The sequence below is a fragment of the Crocodylus porosus genome, unplaced genomic scaffold (genome assembly GCF_001723895.1).
Source record: "Crocodylus porosus isolate Cpor-Errol unplaced genomic scaffold, CroPor_comp1, whole genome shotgun sequence".
Lineage (NCBI taxonomy): Eukaryota > Metazoa > Chordata > Crocodylia > Crocodylidae > Crocodylus > Crocodylus porosus.
In genome coordinates, this window is record NW_017728944.1 from 176,531 (window position 1) to 198,925 (window position 22,395).

The 22,395-nt window shown below is 47.2% G+C and overlaps 1 protein-coding gene across 1 annotated transcript in view; it reads left to right on the forward strand.

Moving 5' to 3' along the window:
• Positions 1–6: 6 nt before the first annotated feature.
• SOCS7 (suppressor of cytokine signaling 7) overlaps positions 7–22,395 on the forward strand; it is a 28,444-nt gene continuing 6,055 nt past the window's right edge. The window contains exons 1-9 of the mRNA XM_019550247.1: positions 7–336; positions 7,132–7,196; positions 11,559–11,663; positions 12,350–12,451; positions 13,429–13,559; positions 14,295–14,463; positions 18,002–18,130; positions 21,126–21,261; positions 21,713–21,870. Coding sequence (XP_019405792.1) covers positions 140–336; positions 7,132–7,196; positions 11,559–11,663; positions 12,350–12,451; positions 13,429–13,559; positions 14,295–14,463; positions 18,002–18,130; positions 21,126–21,261; positions 21,713–21,833 — 1,155 coding nt within the window. The 5' untranslated portion in view covers positions 7–139 and the 3' untranslated portion in view covers positions 21,834–21,870. The remainder of the gene's footprint in view (positions 337–7,131; positions 7,197–11,558; positions 11,664–12,349; positions 12,452–13,428; positions 13,560–14,294; positions 14,464–18,001; positions 18,131–21,125; positions 21,262–21,712; positions 21,871–22,395) is intronic.

Sequence of the window (22,395 nt, forward strand, 5' to 3'; positions counted from 1 at the left end):
GGTGCTGGAGGCGTTGGAGCCCGACGAGGCCGGCAGCTGCTCCGAGGACGACCTGGCCAGCCCTGCCCGGGCACCTGCCGAGCCACAGCCCCCGACGCCTGCCCCAGGGGGGAGGCCCGCGACCCGCCTGGCGCCGGGCATGGGGGCGGGAGGCGGGCCCCGCCGGGGGTCTCTAAAAGTCCGCCTCAGCCGCCTCTTCCGCACCAAGAGCTGCAGCGACCCTGCTGCAGCTGCTGCCGCAGCTGCCGACAGAAGGCGCTCGGGGGAGCTGCCCACCTCAGCTGGGAGCCTCACTGATGTGTCCAGTGCCAGGGGCCGGGAGCAGGATGTGGGCAGGTAACTGGGTGTCCCCAGGGCCCTGGGAGAGGGCAGGAAGTCCCTGGGCTGGTTGGAGCGGGGCAGGCTCCGGGGTGTTGCGGGGGCACAGAGCGTGGGAGCCCCCTGGCAGGCTGGAAGGGGCTGGGATGCCTTACAGCCCTTGGTGCAGAGCCACCGGGAGTAAAGAGCGTTGTGGGGGCCAGGCACATACGAAGCCAGGGCTTGCGTTAGGTGCTGCAGGTGACCAGGTGTGAGGCAGATCTGGAGCAGGCACTGGCTTGTTCCCCTGGCACAGGGTAAGTGCGTTCCCCTGGGGTTGTTCCCCCATTGGGGAGGCAGGAGGAGGGCACCGAGGGCATGTGCCGTAGCTTGGTCTGCTGTCAAGGTACAAGGTGAGTGTGTGGCTGGCAAGTCTTGGGACAAGGCATTGCAGTGAAGGCTTGTGATGGGAGGCTACCAGGATACACTTTTCTTCCTAGGCAGAAGGAGGTGGCTGGTGCTGACCACTTCCTGGGCAGGCAGTTTGGCACCAAGGGGTGCTGGCCACACCGCAGAGGGCATGGGTTAGTGTAGCAGGTGCTGTGGGCTCTGTCCCTGTGCTGAGTCTCACCATTCAAGCCATGCTCTGGCAGTGCAGTTCGGGTATCTGAAATGTAGTGGGAACAGGGGTACGCTTCCTTCATGTGGCTTTGGGAGCAGCACCTGGAAAGTTTCAATCCTGGACGCACATCTAGGAGCAGGGAGCTGTTAGGTTCCTTAACTGTGGAACAGTAGGGGTATGGCTGTCTTCCGGAGCATTCATTTCCTTTTGGGGTCTGCGGCACTATTTCTGAAGCTGGCAGTCTGCGGCACTGTTGCTGAATCTGGGAGAGCAGTGGTGGTAACACTTTGGTGGGGGAGGCAGGGAGCATCTTGGTGAGGGCTCAAGTGACTGTTTCTGGTCAGGCCAGAAGCAGTATTAATAATTGAATGGACTCCAGGAGTAGCAGTCTGATCCTTGCCCTACTACAGGCTTGATTAGCTTAATGTAGGGAAGACGGATGGAGTCACTTAAAGTATGGTTTAGGGACTGCAGTAAGTGAGCAAGAAGGTTCCTTGATCATTACTTTGGAAATAGTAACCCTTAGCTTGAAGTCCCAGTTTGTTGTAACTATGCTGCCAGTAGGCCTGAACTCTAGCTCAGCCTGATGTAGGCAGAGGTTGTAATGATTGTCCCCTTCTTTAGAAGGGTTTTTATGAGTTAAACTTAGAGATCATAGAGCTGCCTAAACTCCTGAGCTAAATCACAGTGTCAGCTTGTTATCACTTAATGCAGGTCAGCGTGTTTGAGCCATAAGCACAGTTAATGCACTCCTGTGATGAGGCTTGGGGGTTGTGCATGTGGTACATGGAAGCTGTTTTCTACAGTGGGTTATGAGCTGCATTTGACAGATGATTAAACATGCCTCAGATGGCAAAGAGATTCAAGTGGCCTGTAATGACATAATATTTTGCTAATGTACTTCTGGTTTCCGTGCTCCTTACTTTTGATGTTGAGAAGACTTGGGAGCCTCTAGGATTTCAGAGCACTGAAATAAGGTGGTATGAAATTGGGAGTTATGTCTTAACAGATTCAGAGCAGAAAGGAATGTGATGCCATGCGGATTTTACCTTTCATAGAGGAATTTAATGGTCACTGCTCCTGCAAGTCCCAGCTTTTACATGGTGTTCTCTTGCACTAATTAGGCACCATTTTAATGAAGGCTGGCTCAGGATACTGAATGTAGCTACTGTAGTGGCCTAGGGACTCATCTCTGTTGCCTGCGGCTTCTTTGGGCCTCTCTCCTTCGAGGTCCAGATGGCTTCTCAAACTGTGGCTTCTACAGACACTTTTAAGGGTCTCTCTCCTTGTGGTGTATGTGATTGGGGGCTGCATGACACCTGTATCTTGCTGTATGCAGAAGGTAATATGGTGGTAGAGCATCTGCCACTGGTTCCTATAGCTTGGCATTAGTGTTCAGTTAATAAAGAAGGGCATCTGAGACTGGTGGGCTGCAGCTCTGCCTGAGCAATCTGTTCTAGTGCTTTGAGGAGCAAGACAACTCCTCAAAAGCAGTCGTCTTATCTGTTGGCACCCCTTTGCTGTGCCAACCCTTCCTCCTCTGTGAGTCTTGCCTGCTTTCCCAGCGATACCTTGGTATCTTCCCTCTTTCTTCCCAAGCTGGATGAATGTGAGGTAGAATGTGCTGGGCACTCTTTTGGAATATCAGTTCACCCCCCCTACCCCTCATACTGCTGTTCTTGGCCACCCTTTCCAGGAAGCCTGGCACTCTTGTTACCTGGTCAGAGGTGGGCTATACAGTTGGCTGGATCTTGGCTCTTCTGCCCTGCAGAAAAGGTGGTCATGATTTTAGTCATGGTTCCAATGCACACAGTTGATTGAGATGCACCATACATTCCCCGAGAGTTTTCCTCAACTGGCCAATGCAAGCTAAAACTGCAACTCGCTTTCCTAACTGCTGCTAAAATGCGGGGGTAGACAAGCAGGTTAAAAATAATACTGGCACTGTTACTTCAAACCAGTCCTATGGTTACTCACAGCTTTGGTAAGGGGGGAAATTAGTTCTTTCAAGAAAACTGGCTCTGGGATTGGGTGAAGCTGCTTCTGCCAGAGGGGATGGTTGCTTCAGTGATCTCAAAGCTGACTTGTGGTCTAATCGATGGCATCTACTCCCAAGCATATTGCTGAGCATATTCATGTTGGGATATCTGACTCAGAGTCCCTTCCTAAATCATTCCTACTCTGATTGACATGAAGTGGCACTTCATCACCCTGCTGCAGAGGGTGTTTGCTCATTACAGAGTCTCTGCTTTAAACACTACAGCTAAGCAGAATCTCCTGTATTTGAAATTGCCGGACAGAGTTCCCTTAGCATTTGAGGATCCTCGAGGCAGCACACCACAGCTTGGCTTAGCAAGCATAGTAGAAGTGAGGAAGGAGGCTGACCCCATTCTCTAAGATCAATAGCTGGTTTTGATGAGCCAGTATAGAGGCAGACTAAAGGGAGATATACCCACGGCAGCATTTCCCGCCTCTGGGCCCCTCGGCATTTGAGGCTTGAAATCCTTTATCATGGGAGTTATTTTCCAAAGCAGCTGTGTCCCTCTGCCTCTCAGGTTAGAGGGCCTGGTTGAGGCCCATGATTCTGCACATGGATCTATGCAGGCAAGTGCTTGTCCACTTCAGCAGATGGCAGCCTGTGAAGAGTCACGGGCAAGTCTTAGGGCTCACCCACAGATATCTGCCACTTGGTGCTGAAGTTCTTCTCTTTAGATGCTCCCTAAAGTATGAGACCTGCAATCATAAACAGAAGGTACCATGTGGCTGCAGTTAGGATGCCTGGCCAGGGCTTTCCTCAAAGCCAGTAAGCTGCTTGCAATTTTGGTCCATCTTGAGGGAATTGCCAGAATGGCAACTGGAAAAGAGGCATTGAAGTGGAGCCAGGTAACATGCTCCAGGACAAGTAGCTCTTTGGGGCTTGTGCCTTAGCTGTGGTTGAACTGTTTAGTTCTTTACCACTTTAAACATATCCTTATCTTAGCTTTGTCTTGAAATGGCTGATTGTTGTTATTTTTGCTACATGCTTGTGCTACGTGTGCCTTTAGCAACTGACACATCCAGCATAGTGTCCACATACAGAAGAGGAGTTGGCAACCTATGGCCTGCAGGCTGGATCTGGTCTGTGGATTTGGGGCTCTGGTGGTGTTGGCCAGTGGGGAGCTCCAGCAGCAGTTGTCTTCCCTGAGCTGGCGCAGGGAAAAGTGCTGGCAGTGGACACGTTCCATGTGCCGGCAGCAGGGAGAAGTGGCAGCTGTGTCCTAGTGCTCGCTTGCCAGCCTGCTGACCCAAACTGTGGGCCAGAGTGGCTCAGCCTTAAAAGGTTGCTGACTGCTGCCCTAGGGCATTGTCTGTAGTGTTAAGTCAAATGAATGCAGCAGTGCTGAGGTGTCACGTGCACCTTATCACCATTCCTACTTCCCAATTTGATTTAGCAGTATTTGTTGTGCCAAGATTGAAAGACTTCTTGGAAGCGACCATTTGGGTCTGAAACACAGCAAATCTAATCCATGTGAATTATTTCTGGCTGTGACCCCACTTGATAGAAGTGAGAATACATGAGTTGTGTGTGAATTTCCCCCCCTTTGTTGCTGTAGATTGCAGGTCTGAAAATATAACTTGTTTTAATAATGGCCCAGCTGTGCAAAAAAGCCTGATCCCTGCAGTTCTGTGTGGGAGCAAAAAAATCAGGGTAACCCTATAAAGTTGTTAGCAAGCCACAAATGTGTGGGTAGGGGGTTATAATGCTATGTTCTTCCTTTAGGAATAAAAATAAAAAGCCCCTTAAGGGCTTGGTCTCAGGTTTCAGAGTAGAACAACCTGTTTTGTGTGATGTGATAAAAACAATCAGTATTTATGTGGCAGGGTTTTTCTCAATACAGTCCTTATTTGCAGAAATACAGCACTAACCACTTCCTTTGCACCTGTGTAATGCCAGCAGGATTGATGAGGCTGTTCAGGTGTAGATGAGAATAGAAATTCTCCTATAGAAGAGGTAGGGTACACCCACACATTCTGCACTCCTGTGAATTTTAATACCAGGTGGTAGGAAACAGAAGTGCAGATTTGCCCATGTTCCTGCAACAGAGAAGTTGCACATGATCAGCAAAACCCTTCACAAAATTGGCTTGGAACTAGGACTCCTCTCTCTTATCTGAGGTACTGTCTGGCTTTTTGGGAGGCTAGTTATGGGGCAAGGTAGCTTAAAGTTCAAACACTGCTGTGGACTTAAATTCTGTAATGGTTGCTCTTTGCAAGTCTGGAAGGAAGGCTGAGAAGAAGGCCCCTGGGGAACTAAGTCAGCCCTATAAAATGTGCTTGTTCAGGTTGTATGGTAGTCTTTTGATGGGAAGGTAAAATCTGGCTTTTTTTTTTTTCTCATGGCAAGGGTGCAGGAGTAGAGTTTGTCAGGCTTGGTAAATCTTCACAGCAGTGTTGCAAGGCTGCATGGAGTAACATTTTTGAGAGTACTATCAGGTTGTGATACTTGGCATTAAGTAATCTGCTTGCATGCCTGGGTGGAGAATGGCAAAGTGGTACATTTGACTTCTGTCTTCATGGTGGGGGGTGGAGGGAAAGAGCTTGGGAGGGTTAGCAGTGGGAGTGATCCTTGTTAGAAGACAAGGCTGTGGTGCTGACTTGCTGTACGTACTGCTGAACTGCCCCTGGAAAATGACCCCTGCCGAGAGGCCTGTGGAACATGTGGGGTCAGATCTTGCATTTAAGCTTGGCCAATCTGGAAACACTTTCAGATGAGCTTCTGGCAGCCATGTGCTGCTTTGTCCAAAACAGGAAGCTTGTATCTAATGGGCTCCTAGCATGAAACTCAGCTTCTGCAAACCAAACCCTAAACAGAGTGGCTTCTTCATGTAGTATCCTGGGACAGCAAGTGCCTTCCTGTGAGGTTGGGCCAGCCAACTGGCTTGGGGACTTGAAATGCTGATGTCAGCATTAGCAGTGCTGAGACGCCTGAGTGGCTGGGTGCTCTGCAGATAGCATCTCTAAATAGTGGATTATGTCCAAGTGTTTGGGAGCTTGGCCTGCAGGTGTGGGTAACCTCACTGGTGGTGTGGTTTAGCTCAGTAGCCCTCAATTGGAGGGGCTGCAATATTGGCGCTGTTGTGGGGTAAAATCGCCCTGCATGCCTTTGTTTCCAGCAGGCACACCAGAACTGAGCCAGGAAGAGCTATGGCAGAAGCAATGAGCCTGTCTGCAGAATATAATGTGGGCAGGTGTGGCTTTTTCCTGCAGCTGCTTCTCAGTTTGGCTCTAGTGTGCCTCCTGAAAAGAGGCGTATAGGACAGTTCCCCCTGCCCTGTGGCCCTTGTTTCTGGGAGACACTGTGCAGAGTTGGACTGGGAAGGGCTGTGTGTAGCAAGACCATGCATGTGATCCTGCCACAGCCACTTCCTTATTTGGCTCTGGGGGAGGCACACAGCACTTCTCCCTGGCTGTGGCAGTGGGGTGAATATAACATAATTATCTGATCAATTAATAACATATCATTTAGTAATATAATTGTAATGTTGATATTATAACATTCATAATGCATTTATATCAGTCTTTGTAAATGGGCTGCTTCTGAATTTTGAAAGGTTTTTGGAGGGGTGCCTTGAGTCTAAAAAGGTTGAGAAGCACAGTCTTAGCTGAATGGGATAAGAGGTAGCTCCTCTGCAGTGCACACAACTTCTAAGCCTTCCTCAAGAGGTTGCATATCGCTAGCTTTGAGAAGGTGGGTGTGAGTGTGGATTTAACTTGCCTGCAATACACCTGTAAACTGGAGCTGTGTGCAACTGTGAGCTATGCTTTCTTGTTTAGCTGTTGTGGCCAGCCTAGTGGCATAGCACACTGTGGTACTGTCAGTTCTGAGCCAGGTTTCTTGGCTCAAGTTGGAGTCTGGGCTCCAACCTTCTTTTTTTGTTTTGTCTTTCTGAAATGAACTTGCTAATTATCAGCTTAGAGCCTTATGGGGTTTGAAGACTGGGGCCCTGCCCTCTGTGTCAGTTGCTGTACTGAAGCCAAAATACTGCTCTAGAAATGGTTTAGTATTTGAGTGCTTCCTCTTGGTCTTAAACTTAGTTGCAAATGCAGTAGCTAGGGACCTGCAGACTTCTCACAAGGTCAAACTGAGCAATTTTTTTTTTTTAAACTCATGGGGAATGTGGGGGAATAGACTCACTGCCTCTTTATTCAATTTATCTTTTTTTTTTCAATAGGAAACCCAGATTGATGAGAACTCAAAGTGCCTTTTCTCCGGCCGCTTTTAGCCCCCTCTTCACAGGTAAGGATTGAAAGATGAGCTGGAAACGCTGCATTTTGCAGCATTGCAAAGAGCCTATGTAGGCTGAATCACAGATAAGGTGAAGGAAGATATTTTGATTGCTGCCTTAACACTGGGCAGGGTTCTTTCCCCCTCCCCCCTCAGGTTTAATAACCTTTAACCCTAGAATAAGAGCCCAACTAAGAAAACAGCTCCTTGTCCTCCTTCAGGGTCTCAACTCCCCTATTGGACAGGGAGACAGGAACTGGAGTTGGGACTTTTTGGAGGCTTATGTCCTACCTGTTATAGGGATGCTTATACTAGTGCAGCACTTCTATGCAGTGCCCCCGTGCATATACACTGTCAGTTCTCTCTTGTTTGGAATGGGGAGGTGTTTAAAACACATGAGGGCTAACTCTGTTTTCCACTGGGGTTTTACATGGTGTAGCTACATCAGTAGAAATGTGTGATGAAGCTGGACTCCAATCTTCAGTTTTTCTCAGAACCCCTCTCTGCCTCCCAGGAAATACCTACTGCTCTTCCTTTCTGTTGTGGGTTGCTGTGGGTTTAATAGCAGAGGGTGTGTTCTGCTCTAGTTTGTAGTATGTAAGGACAGTGGATGTACTAAAGAGCCTCTGTCATGAGTGGGGACCCTGTTGTTCCAGTGACTAATTGCAGTGGTTTCTGTCCATAAAAGCTTGCAGTGGAAGTGACTGTACTTGGTTGCTCTGCACAGCTAATGCCAGCATCAGGGCTTCTCAGGAGGGGGGTGTGCTGTGGTACCTGACTGTCTCATTGCTTGGGTGGGCATGGAGTTGCTTTCTGCTGAAGGCTGCTACTCTTTAGAAGGGGAAAGGTAGGATTCCTGTGTGGGACTGTCCTGTATGAAAGACATTCTCTCTCCCTCTGACATATTACTGTCACTGGCACTGTTACAGGCAGCTGGATGCTGTGTTGCACTGTATAGTGGAATACAGCAAGTTGGTTGGTTTGTACCATTTAGACTACACCTGGGGCATTGCAGCTTGAAGTGTGTCAGGGGGGTACATACAGTAGTGAGATCAGATTCAGCATAAATACAAAGGGCTTCTAGTATGTCCTGACTGTTCTTGGTACAGGTATCAGGATACACTTAGGTCAGGACTGTCCAACATAAGAGCCACCTGGCACTGCATCTTGTACAGGTCATGGGCCCTGTGCTGCACACTGTGTGGGCTGGATGCTGTGGGGGCTCCATGGGCTCCTTAGGATCAGACCCACCTACCACTGTGACCACACAAGCCCTGTCCTGATGCCAACCCTGCATGGGTGATTTCCCACCCCCACCATGCTGCTGGTGCATGAGCAGCAAGCTCACTGGGTCTTCAGCTATGCTTCCCTGCCTGAGAGACCCTGGGGGCCATAGCATTGGAGGTAGTAGTGACTGGCTGGGAGCCTAGGGGCTGCACACTAACCTGTCACAGTTGAACAGTCCTGACTTAAGTAATGCTGTAATGGACAGATGGAAATGCCCGCTAGGATGGTTTGAAAGTCTGCCCTTGCTAGTATGTATGGCTTTGTCTGGAGCACAGATACCACAGCGGAGAGAGATCCCAGTAACATTTGGAAGGGCAGCATTTCCACATTCTAGCCCCTTACTGGGGTTCAAGCTGCTCTTTGTGGTGAGCAGTGAAGGCACTTTGCAGAGACTTGTCTGCATTGAAGGTCATTCTTTTGACTTTGCCTGAGACTGTAAATGAATAATTCTGTTCCCTCCCCAGCCATCCTTTAGTTCTGTGAGAATCATGGGAGCTACTGCCAGAAACTGAAGGACTGGGGGAGCACTCAAACTGTAGTGCTTTCTATTCTCTGCTCCCTTATGATCTTGGACTTTCCTGAGTAGGCATTTTCAGCCTGTGGCAGCAGTAGAGACTTGCCGCATTTTTTATCTTGCCTTGCTTGCCATGGATGTGTGTAGTCTGCATTCATTTTTTTTTAAATCAAGCATGGCCAAAGCCAAAACTTCTGTCACCCTCTTCAGCTGTTGTTAGAGAATCAGAATATTTGCTGTAAGAGTGAGTGAGTGATTAGAGATCTTGCGTAAATGCCAGAGTTATTTCTGGGGTGTAGGGTGTAGCCGTGTTGGTTTAAGTTATTTCTTAAATTGGTTTCAAGTAACTTCTTTCTTCTCTTGTTTCTCTTGGGAAAATGGAAACTATTTAAATGTGTTGACTCTGGAGTGGTGGGTTTTATAAAGGGTGTGTGTGTCCTGTCATGTTCCTCCCCCCCCTTGCTATTTTTGTAGGGTTTTGTCACCAGTTCACAGAAAATCTAAATTAAATCAGCCAAATAAGGAGGTGTTGAGATGACACTTCAAAGTAGTCTCATGTCAGGATTTTTATATTTGCTTTTGTGGGTCACTAACACCAGTATCGAGTATGCAAATCAGAAACTATTTTTTAAATGGGACTTTCCCATAACGTGATGGTTGGAGGTCATCATTAAAAACTGATTGCACCAACTTGCATGATATCACACCTGGTTTTCCTGAAGGCCTTGGAAGGAGGTCCTGGGCAGAGTAAGCAAAGTAATTCAACTCAGTAAGGCTGAGGTAGGCCAGGTTGGCAAGCCATGTGTAGGAGGACTGACGTGCCCCACTCCCCAAAGCTGGTTCATTCAACCATGGTTGCTCCAGCCTTTGATCAATCTTGTGTATATCAGTGAGAAGCACAAAGCTGGCAGGATGTGCTTGGTCCCTTCACTGCAGTTGTATTTTGCTTGTCCATGCAAATGAGAGAGTTTCTAATTCTGTTTGGTGTTTGGAGAAGTCTCAGCCTAAATCAGCTTGTTTAAGTAAGGTGTAGAAGTTAAAGTGTTTTTTGTGTGTGGAGTGTGCAAAGATGGGGGGAAAGGTTCCCCTTTTGTATCTTTAGTAAGTGGGGTACTGCTTGTTCTGTCTTTAAAATTCCTGGGGGGGTTGCACTGGCAGTCTATAGTTTCTGGTAAACAAGCTGTCAGACTTCTGGTTGTCAGTAGTGTGGTATCTGGAGGATGATTGTTTTCGGTTAGGCCCCACAAGAATTGAAATCTAAGGAAGTGAGCTTCAGTTGTCTTTTGAAGTTGTGGTCCAGAACTAGATAACTCTAGTTTCAGTCTTGATATTTTACCACCTCCAAGTTGCATGTTGGTTTGACTTAGGCAAAATGTTTCAATTTTGGCAACAATTTAACTCCTTAATTCTTTTTAGAAGTGATGAAAACTTTTGTTTTTAAAGAATTTCTCTAGAAAGGAGAAAAAAATCTAATCGGAACCAAATTGGCAGCCTAGCCTCAGTAATCAGTTTGCAGTTTAGACCTTAGTAACTGAGCTTTGATATGTTCTTGTGACTTTGAAACATTTTGTTAAATGTAAAAGGGGACTGGTCACAATTTTTTTTCAGTAATAAGTGTAGTTCCAGGTCTTTTGGGACCTGGGCATGTGGAGGCTGGTGAACCAAAAAGTTGGCCCAGCTCCCTGTAATTAGCCTCTGGTTTTTACACTAGACTGACTTTAAGGGTTGCTTTGCTGTAGTAACAAAGCATTTAACCTCAACTTTGTTGAGCCTGCAGGCTACTAGCAGCCAGGTTTGCATTGAAGCTAATGGGACTGTAGTCTTTTCAGCATCACAGCATCAGGCGCTGCCTACCTATGTGCAGATCTGTCTGGTCAGCCACTTCCTGAGAACAAAAGCTAAGCAAAACTTTAGGGGAGGCTTTTGTAATTAGCATCTGAACTGAACAATTGTCGGCATCAACAATTCCTTCTATAGTTCCTGACCCTGAGTGGGGAGAGTGGTACCAAAGCAGCCAATAACATGCTACCAACCTTCCTCCACTTGAGGAGCATTTGGAGAATATTTTTTATATCAAAAGGCACTAGTGGGTTTTAAATTACAAATGTGACTTTTGTCAGATGTGGCTTTAACTCTTGGAGTCTCTCCGTGTAAGGAAGACTTGCAGGAATCTCTGAAATGCACATGCTTATAGTGCTTTGGTAAGTGCCAATATAATGCAGCAAAGAGCATTTTGAAAGCCCCTCCAGTCCCTTTCCTTAGACCATCCTCTTGATGCTGAATCTGAGTTGGGTTCAGTAGCCCATCAATATTTCCTATTTGCTCACTCTTAACTGTTATTGAGAGCTTGGCCTTTGGGCTGTCATGTCAGAGCTGATCAATGTGCATGGTGGAAACTCAATTTGCAGGCACTGTAATGAGATTGCAGTGGAGGCCTCTGACCTGTGTGGAAGTTGGCCTCCAAGCTGTTCTGAAGGTTACCAACTCAGCTTCTTGCTGCCTGACCTTTTTCTTACTCTCTTGCTCTTGGAGAAAGCTTGAACTCTAACGGTCTTGCTCCACAAATCCTTCAGGTGAAACTGTGTCACTAGTGGATGTGGACATCTCTCAGCGAGGACTGACCTCTCCTCACCCTCCGACTCCTCCACCTCCGCCACGAAGAAGCCTCAGCCTGCTAGGTACTACAAGTGCCTCCCTAAAGAGCACCCTTCGCGGTCACATGTCTGTAGTGCAAGTGGTAGGGGTTGGCTTGATTTTTTTTTTTCTTTTTCTTTTTTTTTCTTTCTTTCTTTTTTGGGGGGCAGGAGGCAGGCTTCTTGACATCCTTTACAGTGGGGTGACCCCAACTTCCTATGTGGAAAATGGTTTCCAGTGCTGCTCTAAATCAGCTGGAGCAGAGGGTTGGTGAGATGGATTCTTTCTCCCAGGTGTAGTGTGCTAACTGAACATCATTCCCCTGCTGTTGCTGGCTTCAGAGGCCACAACTCAGATGTGTAGACCCTGCATGTGGCTGCATGCTGGGCTGGCTCTGGGCTTCAGGAAGCCTGTGTCCATATTTGTCTCGTCTTGCATACCGTCTTCTGAAATGATTTGATTTAGAGATTAACTTCTTCATTTGCAGGAGCAGAATGCAAGTGTGAGTGAGTGAGAAGTGTGAGTCCAGGTACAGTGAAGACTTGGAAGTTCAGAGCATTTGTCCAATACCTGCTCTTAGGGCAGCCAGTGAAAGATTGTGATTTGTCTGCTGCTGTGCCATTCTTCTGCAGGCTGGACATGCTGTTGCTCTGCTGGCAGGCACTTGGCAGTGTAGCAGCTTGCTTGCTTTCCTGTGTTCTCAATCTTTCTTGCTTCTGTTCTCTTCTAGATGATATCAGTGGGACGCTGCCTACATCTGTCCTAGTGGGTCCGATGGGGTCTTCCCTGCAGTCTTTCCCTCTGCCTCCGCCTCCTCCACCCCATGCCCCAGGTCAGCTTAGCTTTAGCAGCAAGGCTCCATTTTTTCAGAGATCTAGACTAATTTCTTATATTGTAAACTTAAGGTTAGATTGTCTCAAAGACCCATGGCAAGTCTTGGGTGCTGCTTCCTCTGACCTGTTCAAGTTATGCATAACCAAGCTGGTCTTTTACCTATTGTGCTGTACACAAAGGCATAGCTTTGTTCCTTGTCCTTTTTAAACGACCTCTTTTTACATGTTGTGTGTCAGACTTTGCTCCTTAGAACAGTGTTACAGAATAAGCATTCAGGTTTGACAGATATTAGATCTTATCCACTCCCTCCCTTAGCTTCAGCAGAACTAGATTATACATCAAATGCAGCCCTGCCCTGTGGTGGCTGAAGGTTTGATGACATGGTCTAAGTGATGCCCTCCCTCTCTGACTTGTGTCATGACTAGAGTCTTGTCTACTAGTGTCAGCAACTTCAGCACTGTTATGGGAATAGGGCTTAATGCAGGAGAGCTATTGAGACTAGGGAGCCTGTTTCTACACACTGTCATAAGTCACTTCTGGGCTTGTGCACTTACAGGGCAATAACATTTAATCTTTAGTTTCCTGTCCTCTGGGTTTAATTTTTTTAAGCTGTCAGATCTTGACCCTCAGCTGCTTTGACCTCACTTTTTAGCTGCTTTGTTTAAAAAAAAAAAATAAATAAAAAAAAGGTAGAAAAGTATAAGGTTTTCCATTGACTTCCTCCCAGCTGATGTAAGGAAATAGCTAGTAGACACTGGGTTAGTCTTCTTAGGAAATCTGGACAGTGACTCTTGCTGTGTCCTTCTCAAGGACGCCATCACTTAGCACAGCTTTCTATTCCCTGCTGCATCTCTGCTACCCCTGTATTGTCCTCGAGAGTTGAGGGCCTGCTTGGGAAAGGGTGGCACACTGTTCTTTGGAGATGGCCCCTATTGGTAACAGTTGCATGGCACTTGTTTATTTGTTCCCCTGCAGATGGATTTCCACGGATTGTCCCACTCCGACCGGCGGAGACAGTGCCCAGCCAGCCCTCCCAGCATCTTCAGTGCCCTCTCTACCGACCAGACTCAAGTAGCTTTGCAGCCAGCTTGCGAGAACTGGAAAAAGTAAGAGGTTCACATTGCCAGGTCTATGGTTCTTAAAAACGCCTGTTGAGCAAAGGATCTCTGCTGTGCTTTAAGTCTGGGAAAAGCTCCCCCCCCCCACCCCTTTTTTTGAATGGGGCTTCCTTAATTCTCCCTTTACAGACCTGGAGTTGGGGAGAGTTGGGGTAGGAAATACAAACTTCATTCTACCCTTTCTTTCTTCCAACAATAAATACCCCAACTCTCAATCCCCTGTTCAGGGCTCTAGATGTAGGCTGCAGCAGTGTGGTATCTCACTTAGTCTGCTAGCACAGTGATATCCCTGATTAAGGACAGTGACCTATTGTGATTCTGTCTTTCCTGGGTGGGGGGTGAAATGGTTTTAACTGCCAGAACAGAGAGAAGAGTTGTGTAGTTGTGAGATGTCGCTATCTTATTTTTGGTGAATGTTTGTCCTTTCTAAGCTGGCTTCTTTGTAACAGGTTGTAGAAGGAACTTGTCACTGAAAACCCTTGTCAACTTCAGATTGGTTTCATAGTGTAATTAACAAATATGACAGATTGCACCTTTTGAGATGGAAAAAATCACCCTGCAGAGGAAATGTTGCTGCCTTTTCTGTCACTATGGGCAAAAGCAGTGTAGAACTTTCTTAATTCTTTCTGGGAGCACTGATGCTATGAAAGGGGAAGCAATATGATAGGCAATTGTTTTGTATCTTATCAGAAGTCCAGTGATGTTCTGGTCCTCTTTTGGCAGTGTGGATGGTACTGGGGACCGATGAACTGGGAAGATGCAGAGATGAAGCTGAAAGGGAAGCCAGATGGGTCCTTCCTGGTACGAGACAGCTCTGACCCTCGTTATATCCTGAGCCTAAGCTTTCGATCGCAAGGTATCACTCATCACACTCGGATGGAGCACTACAGAGGTATGTGACTGAGGGTCTTAGAATGTCCCTGGAGGTGGCTGCAAAGGGGTGACTAAATGTAGCCATGCTTTGTCTTATGCTTTTTCTGTGCCTGCTGACCTCAATGAGAAGAGTCCTGTGGCTTGATCTCAATCCACAGGCCCCAGCTGGAAATATTTGCGTTGTCCTTTGTGATTAGGGTACCTCTCCTTTACAGAAGAATGTTCCCCCTGAAACCTTTCCTAAATGAAGAGTTGCATATGGTGATGGAGCCTTCCATACCAGCCTAGGTGCAATGACTGCTAGAGATGGTGCAGAAATTTAACAGCCCTGAATGCATGTTGGATTGCTACAGCAAATTGTAAATGCGTCCCTCCACTTGTCTTCACTCCTGTATGCACTGTCTTCCTGTTTCCTTTCTGAAACAGTAACAACTACACTGAGAAATCCAGCAATGCAACATGGTCCCTTAGCTTCTCTTCCTTCTATGCCTTCTCTGCATGCCTTGCTTTGGGAAGCTGTATGTGGAAAGAGCTAACTTCCCTAACTAACTTCACCTAGAAAATGGGAAGAGCAGAGCTGTACTGAGATGGCATAGCTCAGGGTGTAGCTTTACGTTGTGGCACATTCATTATGGAAGCACCTCTCCTATATTCCTAGAGGTCAAGCATTTAGATCGGTTGGTTCACCTGTTAACAGGAAGGTGATGCCTTGGAGTTACTAAGTTCCTTTGCTTTTGAGGGTCTTTCACATGCTTATCTTTTGGGGCAGATCAGCATCCTCATCTGGCTAGTACTAAGCCTGCCCGTTGCCAAGCTGAGGTTTTAGTTCTGCTATTGTGGCTTTTCTATTCTGAGAATGCTTTGCATGATCTCACGTCAGCCCTTCCTGCCTTGTTCAACACTAAAATGTACTTCTCTGTCCCTACATGCACATATTCTGAGTTGGCTTCAAATATGGTATTTTTATGACTTGCCTGCACAGTGTGATTTGTGAGGTTAGCAGAATGCCTGACTCTCTTGCTTTTCAGGGATAGCACCATCAAAACAGTCTTATTTTCCTGTAGCAAACTGACAGCTGTCCACTGTAGATTCCTGAGCACCTATGATGTCTTAGCAGTCAGGGATCTTCTAATTCCTTGTGGAACCTTGTACTCAGAGGGCCATTGTTTCTTGCAAAGCAGTGTCACTGCACATTAGCTGGTGACTAATAATGGTAAATGTACATCTTTGGATTACCTCTGCCTCTCACCCATCCTTTGCAAGTAACTAGCTTCAGACATTGATTCAGTAGAGTGCATGAATAACAGTAGGAATATAAGTGGGATTGCTCATGGTTATAATTAAGTACTGCAGGTTTTCAGGCCTTAGATTATAAACTCTCCAGGGTCATAAATTTAAAGTTTCAGAAGCATCAAGTTCTGCTTTCAAAACTGACCAGACATTAGGGCCACTTTCATTGGACATCAGTAGGACTTAGATTTGTGCCCTTTTGGAAAATGGTGCTCTTGAATGTCTCTGAAGATGCTACTGATTTCTTATGTCAGTGTTTGGAGTAGAAAGCCCTGCTTTCTGGCACTTTTTGGCAGAATAAATTGGAGCTCAAAGCTCCCTTGATACCCCAACAGGCAGTTCTCCAGCACCATTAAGGGGACATTATTTCCTTCCAAAACCCCTGTGCAAAGGCTTGAATTAGCTATCTTTACATTCATGTTGGGATTGCCTATGTCTCCTGCTGAATGCGCTACAGCTGTTTTGAAAATTGCAGAGCTGAGCACCTTGATAAACTAATGAAAATGACAAATGACTGGGCTGGGAGAATGGTAAATAGATAAATGTTTGACCTTCAGATTTCAGGTAGGTGAAAAAGCAGAAAATAAATTCTTCTTGGAAGCTTCTCTGCTTGTTTTTTTTTTTTTTTTTTCCTCTCCCTGTAGTGCTGACCAGCAGGGCTTTTTATCAGATGTGCTGTGCTGATCTACTGCTGCTGGCTTTGAAGCCCTTCAGAGCTGTTGAGTGGGAATTTGTAGGTCTTCTCTCCCTGTTGTTGGCCATTGCTTCCCATTGTCAGTCCCTAATTTCAGTGATTGTATTGAGGTATAATCCAGATGCATTTATAGGCAAATTCACTTAAAAATGTGCAGAGTCCAGAGGTCTTTGAGTGTTTCTGGAGCTTGTAGCCTACATTCTATGCAAGAACTTAAAGTTCTCAGCAACATGCAAGCATAATTGAGCTCTCCTGTGCATTTTCCATAGCAGTGTGATGTCACAAGACACATGGCTTAATGCAGTCCTTTTAGGGGTTGTCAGCTCTGTGGTTCTTAATAACTCTCATATGCAGAGAGGTGTCCTGAGATAATTTAGGTGCATCCCTACCAGCACCTGTATAAATGATCTGTCCTATGTAAAGCAGGTTGCACTCAAGTGATTTACTGGTCCAGATTGCAGCATTGCAGGCCCTGCTCTGTGCTGGTGGAAACATGTCTGTCTTTGGGGTTTACAGCATAAGACTCTTGGTAACAGATGCTTGCCCCACAGTGTCTGGTGTAGCCTTGGCCATCAAAGTCAAGATGGGAACCATCACCTATGTTCATATTCTGTCAAGGGTGTTTTCCCTGCTGGGGTATTTCTAGGTTCTCACAGTTGCTCTTAGATTACTAGATCTCTTCTTTGCCCTGGCCTCAGGTTACAGGCTGAGCAGGGCAGGCAGCCAGCCAGTGTAGGATGTACAGACACTGCTCCAAAAAGCAGAAGACAGATAGATCAGCTTTTTTGGTGGGGAGGAGGAGTTGATCTGGTTGTAGGAAAAAAGCTCATGAGGCCTAAACTGGCTTCTTGGGTTTAAATTAACCTGTGCAGTCATATGTGAGGGGAAGGATGCTTTATGTATTGCTGCTTCTCAGTTTCATTGCTTGCTTGTTGGTATTGAGTGGTGGGGCAACATGGGACCTCCTGTTAATGCATCTGTGGGAGGGCCATGTTAAGGGTTCTGTCAGCACACCCCACTGTGTGCAAGGCCATCCCCACATGGAGGGTGATAGTCCTTGAGAGCAGGAAGGGTCTCCTGAGGTTGTATTCCAGCATGTTGCCATAGGTTTGGGTGGATTGTTCTTCAAGGCTGGCACTGTTGGGGACTTTCAATGCGGCATGTTGTGAAACTGGACACGTTCATCCAGGATAGCCCTAGGTAAGAAACATGACCATAAGCTTGCAGCCTACAAATTAGGACCTGCTAGGCATCTGGAAGCTGAAAGGGAAGAGGGGCAGGAGAGGATCAGTCTGGATAGGCGTTGCATAAAATTTCTTCCCCCTCATCTGTACTCTGCCACTAGGTGAGACAGGACATGGGGTCTGACCCAGATGGAGTTAACACCCCACTGAGGTGCATGGGCTGGTTGTCTGCAAATGCTGGCAGACATCATAGTAGTGCTTATGCTTGAGTCAAGTTGGTGACCTCCCCTTTTGGGAACCTGAGTTGGCCACTCTGCTTACTAAGTGATCTCATCTTCTTCTCCTGTGGCCTTGTAATACAAAACACCTTTTTTCTATCTCTTTGGAAGGAACTTTCAGCCTGTGGTGTCACCCCAAGTTTGAGGACCGCTGTCAGTCTGTGGTGGAGTTCATAAAGAGAGCAATCATGCACTCAAAAAATGGGAAGTTCCTTTACTTCTTGCGATCCAGGGTTCCAGGTGAGTCTGACCCTTTAAGCCTTATTAACCGTATGTGGTGTGTGTGTGTGCATGTGCCTCATCTGCAGTGCCCTCTTATCCCACTTCTTAGCTAGGACTCTGATTGCTCGACCCTGATGAGCATTCTTAGCGCTCTGGCTTTTAACTGCCCCTGCAAAGCAGATCTCTGCAACTGTCAGACCACTGCACTCTTAACCCTATAGCGTTAGACTTTTTTTTATGGACAGCCTGATGAGCATGGAAGATCTCCATGCTTACTGTGAACATGGCTGCATGCACTGTGTTGGGATCTGCCTCTTCTGCATTCAGTTAAATGCTTATTAAAACGTTGCTTCCCCTAGTCTCAGCACTGTCCTTGCAGGCAGCTCCACACTCTGCACTTGTCCATTCTCCTGTAGCTCCCACCCACCTGAGACTCCTGAAAGGGAGAATGAAAGAGAGTGATGTTAAGCTGTGTGTATACACAAGAAAGCTTCTAGGCAGAAGGCTGAACATGAGTCTCAAGCACTAGCTACTGTAGATTGAACCTTGTGGGGGGTAAGCAGTGCCAGAGCACATTAACAGGCAGGTGCTTGTGAGCACAAAGGGAGCATTGTTGAGGTTTTACCAGTGCATGCTTTATGGTGCCCTGTCATGCAAGCACTCCATGATTCCACCCTGTCAAAGCTCAGCTCCTTGTGCATGTTCTCTTTTTCTTGCTGCTTAATTCAGCATGACAAGAGAGCTTGCATGCATGTGTTCTGTCACCAGCACCTTCCTCCTCTGACACATGTAGAAGCTGGTGGGCTAAATCCAAGGTAATAGGAGGGAATTACTTTTGCCCCACACAAAAGCACAGCTGGTTTTGAAATGTAGGGGGGAGGATAGTAGAGGAAAATAGAATTTTATGAAGGAGGTGCACAGTGACACTAAGATTTCAGGGAAGCAGAATATCCTGCCTGGTCATCTTTGAGCACATGGGCATAGGCAGGTGCAAAAGTGCTCTGTCCTCTGCTTCAGGCTGTACCTAGCAACAGGGTGATCAGATAAGCTTTGTAGCATTGTTATGGGGAGAGAATTTACCACGTGTACCGTAGCAGCACCTGACTGAGATTGGGACCCTGTTGTGCCTCAGCCACACTGAGGTGGTCCCCACCCTGACGAGCCTTCCATCTGAACAGGCAAAGGATGGAAGAGACCGTGATATCCCTATTTTACAGGTGAGTCTTTGAGGCACAGTGTCAAATGACTTGTCCAAGGTTGTGCATACTGTTGGTGACAGGGCATTTTGTTTTTCACTCCAGACTAGAGTCCTTGCCTGGTGTATGCTCCAAGGCTATGTAGAGTTTGGCTGAGCAAAAATGTGGGTGGAGGGAGGTGGAGTTAGTTTGAAATGTATATGCACACATTATGCTTGGGGTGGTGGTGGTGGCAGTGGCCATTTCACAAAACCTTTAATATGTGCCCTTATTGTTGTGTGCTTTAGCCTCCAAAATGCTTTCTTTGTAATCCCCAGTTCTTTTCTTGTATTTTTTCTCCCAAAGTGCACAGCAGTGCAGGTTTTCCTAGCTTTCAAGGAGGATAGCTTATCAGATCCACTTGCTTCTAATAAGAAGGGTTCTAGAAAATAAATGAACACCTCACTCTGCATGGGAATTAGTGCCTGGCTCTAGAACTGCCAAACCAGCCATGAAGTGTCATCTGGTCTGAGAGCTTACCATGCCCTGGTGGGAGTTACCTGTAATGCAAAGCCCCCTTATAGTGTGTTCTGTCGGGCATGGGCTTTTTCACTGGAAGGATATCTTGGATCCACATCTCCATGTCCTCGTTAATGCTGTAGTGCAGCTAAAATGCTGCTAACTCCCTGGTGTTGGGGAGAGATGGGGGTGGCTTCCAGTGTGGCTGGCTGCTGGCAGGGAGACATATGGCTAGCACAGCATGCAAAACTCTTGCTGTGTCTCTGGCATTCCTGGCCGAGCTCCCAGGGGTTTATTCCTCTTTGGGGTGGAGGAGGGATGATGGTCCTAGTCTTCAGTTGATTCCTTTTTTCTTTGCTTTCTCAAAAGCTGGCTCTGGGCTCCCTGTTTTGCCTGGAGCAGATTGGAGTCTGCTTCTATGTGAAGAGCTTCCCTGCTTTTTCTTTAAATCCTTTCACTGGACTCTAAAGCTTCTGAGGGATGCAGGCAGAAAGCTTCCTGCCAGCAGGAGGGAGGCTAGAGTGGAACTAGTCCTAGTGCAAAAACAGACCAGGCACCATGCACACCATGAATTGGGCTCCCATGGAGCTGCCCAAGTGCTGTTGTCCTACCCTCAGTTCTAGGCTTCGGTTGTTGCCCTTGGCTTTTGGGGTGGGGAGGAGGGAATTTGAGGCAACTGCATCTCCAGAGCAGGCCCGAATGTCTGTGCATGGGCCAGACTGGAGCCAAGTGTAGTAGTATGTTTCCTACACTTGGGGGTTGAGTATTGCCCCTCTTTACACCTAACCTTCTAATATCAGGGAGCATCTGCCTCCCATCCCAGTCTGCCCTGTTAATGTTCCCATCCAGCTAAAGCTTTATACAGAGCAAAGCCTGTGTCAGCTTCCCTGCTCCCCTTTCCTCACTGTTTTCCAGTATGCCTAAAATCTGATGGATTTCAGAGGCCCATTGCTCTCTCTTTTGTAAAATGATGCTCTGTCTGCTGATTGTTCTCAGAGGGCTCTATTGGGAGCTTTGATGAATCCCAATATCTGCTTCCCTGCTAAAAATGATCGTAGTGGGTTTGGCATTAGTCAGAGGGGATTATTCACAAGTAAATCTGGGGAGGCTCCCAGAGATTGAGAAAAGGCATCCTTTCCTGCACAGCATGCCTTGAGATCCTGCAGCAGGGAAGAGAAGCAGCTGCCTGCCCCACAACATGTTGCTTTACCCAGATCTCTCATTTCACTACAGCTGGTTTACCCCTTTCTGGGTTTTTCAAAGCCATTGTATTTCTACCTATGATAAACAAGTTACCATCATCTCCTGTTCCTCATCAGGTCTCCCTCCAACTCCAGTCCAGCTCCTGTATCCTGTTTCCAGGTTCAGCAATGTCAAATCCCTCCAGCACCTTTGCCGCTTCCGCATCCGGCAGCTCGTCCGCATAGATCACATTCCAGAGCTCCCACTGCCTAAGTATGTCTCAGGGGCCAAGGGTGGGGGAGCTCCTTTGTTTGTCAGTGTAGAATGTTAATGCCCAGTCCTGTGCTCTTAAATTGCTATCATAAGTGAAAGCTCTAAAGCCGGCCATGATCAGAGCAGGAAGGGAGGGACCCTTGGGGAGGGGCACTTTGCTGCTTGTTGAGGTACCATGCTGTTAGAGAGGAGACAGTAGGCAAAATGGCCTCTGGGGTTAACAACAGCAGAACATACAGGAGTGCTGGGTGGCCCAAAAATGCAAAGCATCAGATCTGTCAGAGAAGCACAAAAGTCCCTGGTTGCGGGCAACTTTTCTCATCCAGGCAGCAGGGGCAGGGCTGGCTTTTGGGAAATAATGGAGGGGGAGGAAGAGGCATAGCTGTAGCTTTTTTTTTAAACACGGACTGTTGTGATATGCTATGAAAGTTTTTGCCCATGCACTTTACAGGCCTTTGATCTCCTACATCCGGAAGTTCTATTACTACGACCCACAGGAAGAGGTGTACCTCTCACTGAAGGAAGCCCAGCTTATCTCAAAACAGAAGCAGGAGACCGAATCCTCAACGTAGCGAGGCTGCCTTGTCTGTCTTGTTGCTGTCCCTGATGGTAAATTCCCCATTGCTGTCCCCAGGCATATCCTGGATGGTACCAAGATCCAGCATTGCATTTATCTCCTAGCATGTGCTTGGCCCTGAGTAGGAGAGCAAGGCTTATCCCATTAAACTAACCCCCTGAGGGTTGGTTCTGTCATTTTCCATCACTGCCCCATCCCAAACCATCTTCTATGGGGTTCCCTTCTCTGAGGTGTGCTTGGGCAGGGGTAGTGGGAAGATACCAGCTGCTTTTGACAGTGTTGGGTTCTTCAGTGTGTCACAAGCTTGTCTACGGACATAGTAGGAAACCTCAGCTGTCAGTACAGTACACAGAGGCAGAACCAAAAGTAAACTCCTGGGGCATTAGAGCATTCCCCTTGCATGTGACTGTGCCTGTAAAGAGCTTGCACAGCCCCTGCAGTCACCAGGAAACTGCAATCTTGGTGTGAAGAGTGGGAGGGAGATACCTGTTCCATTTATATACAGGGTATAAATGGGAACCTGAAACCCAGAGTGGGGAGATGCCATCCTGGTAATT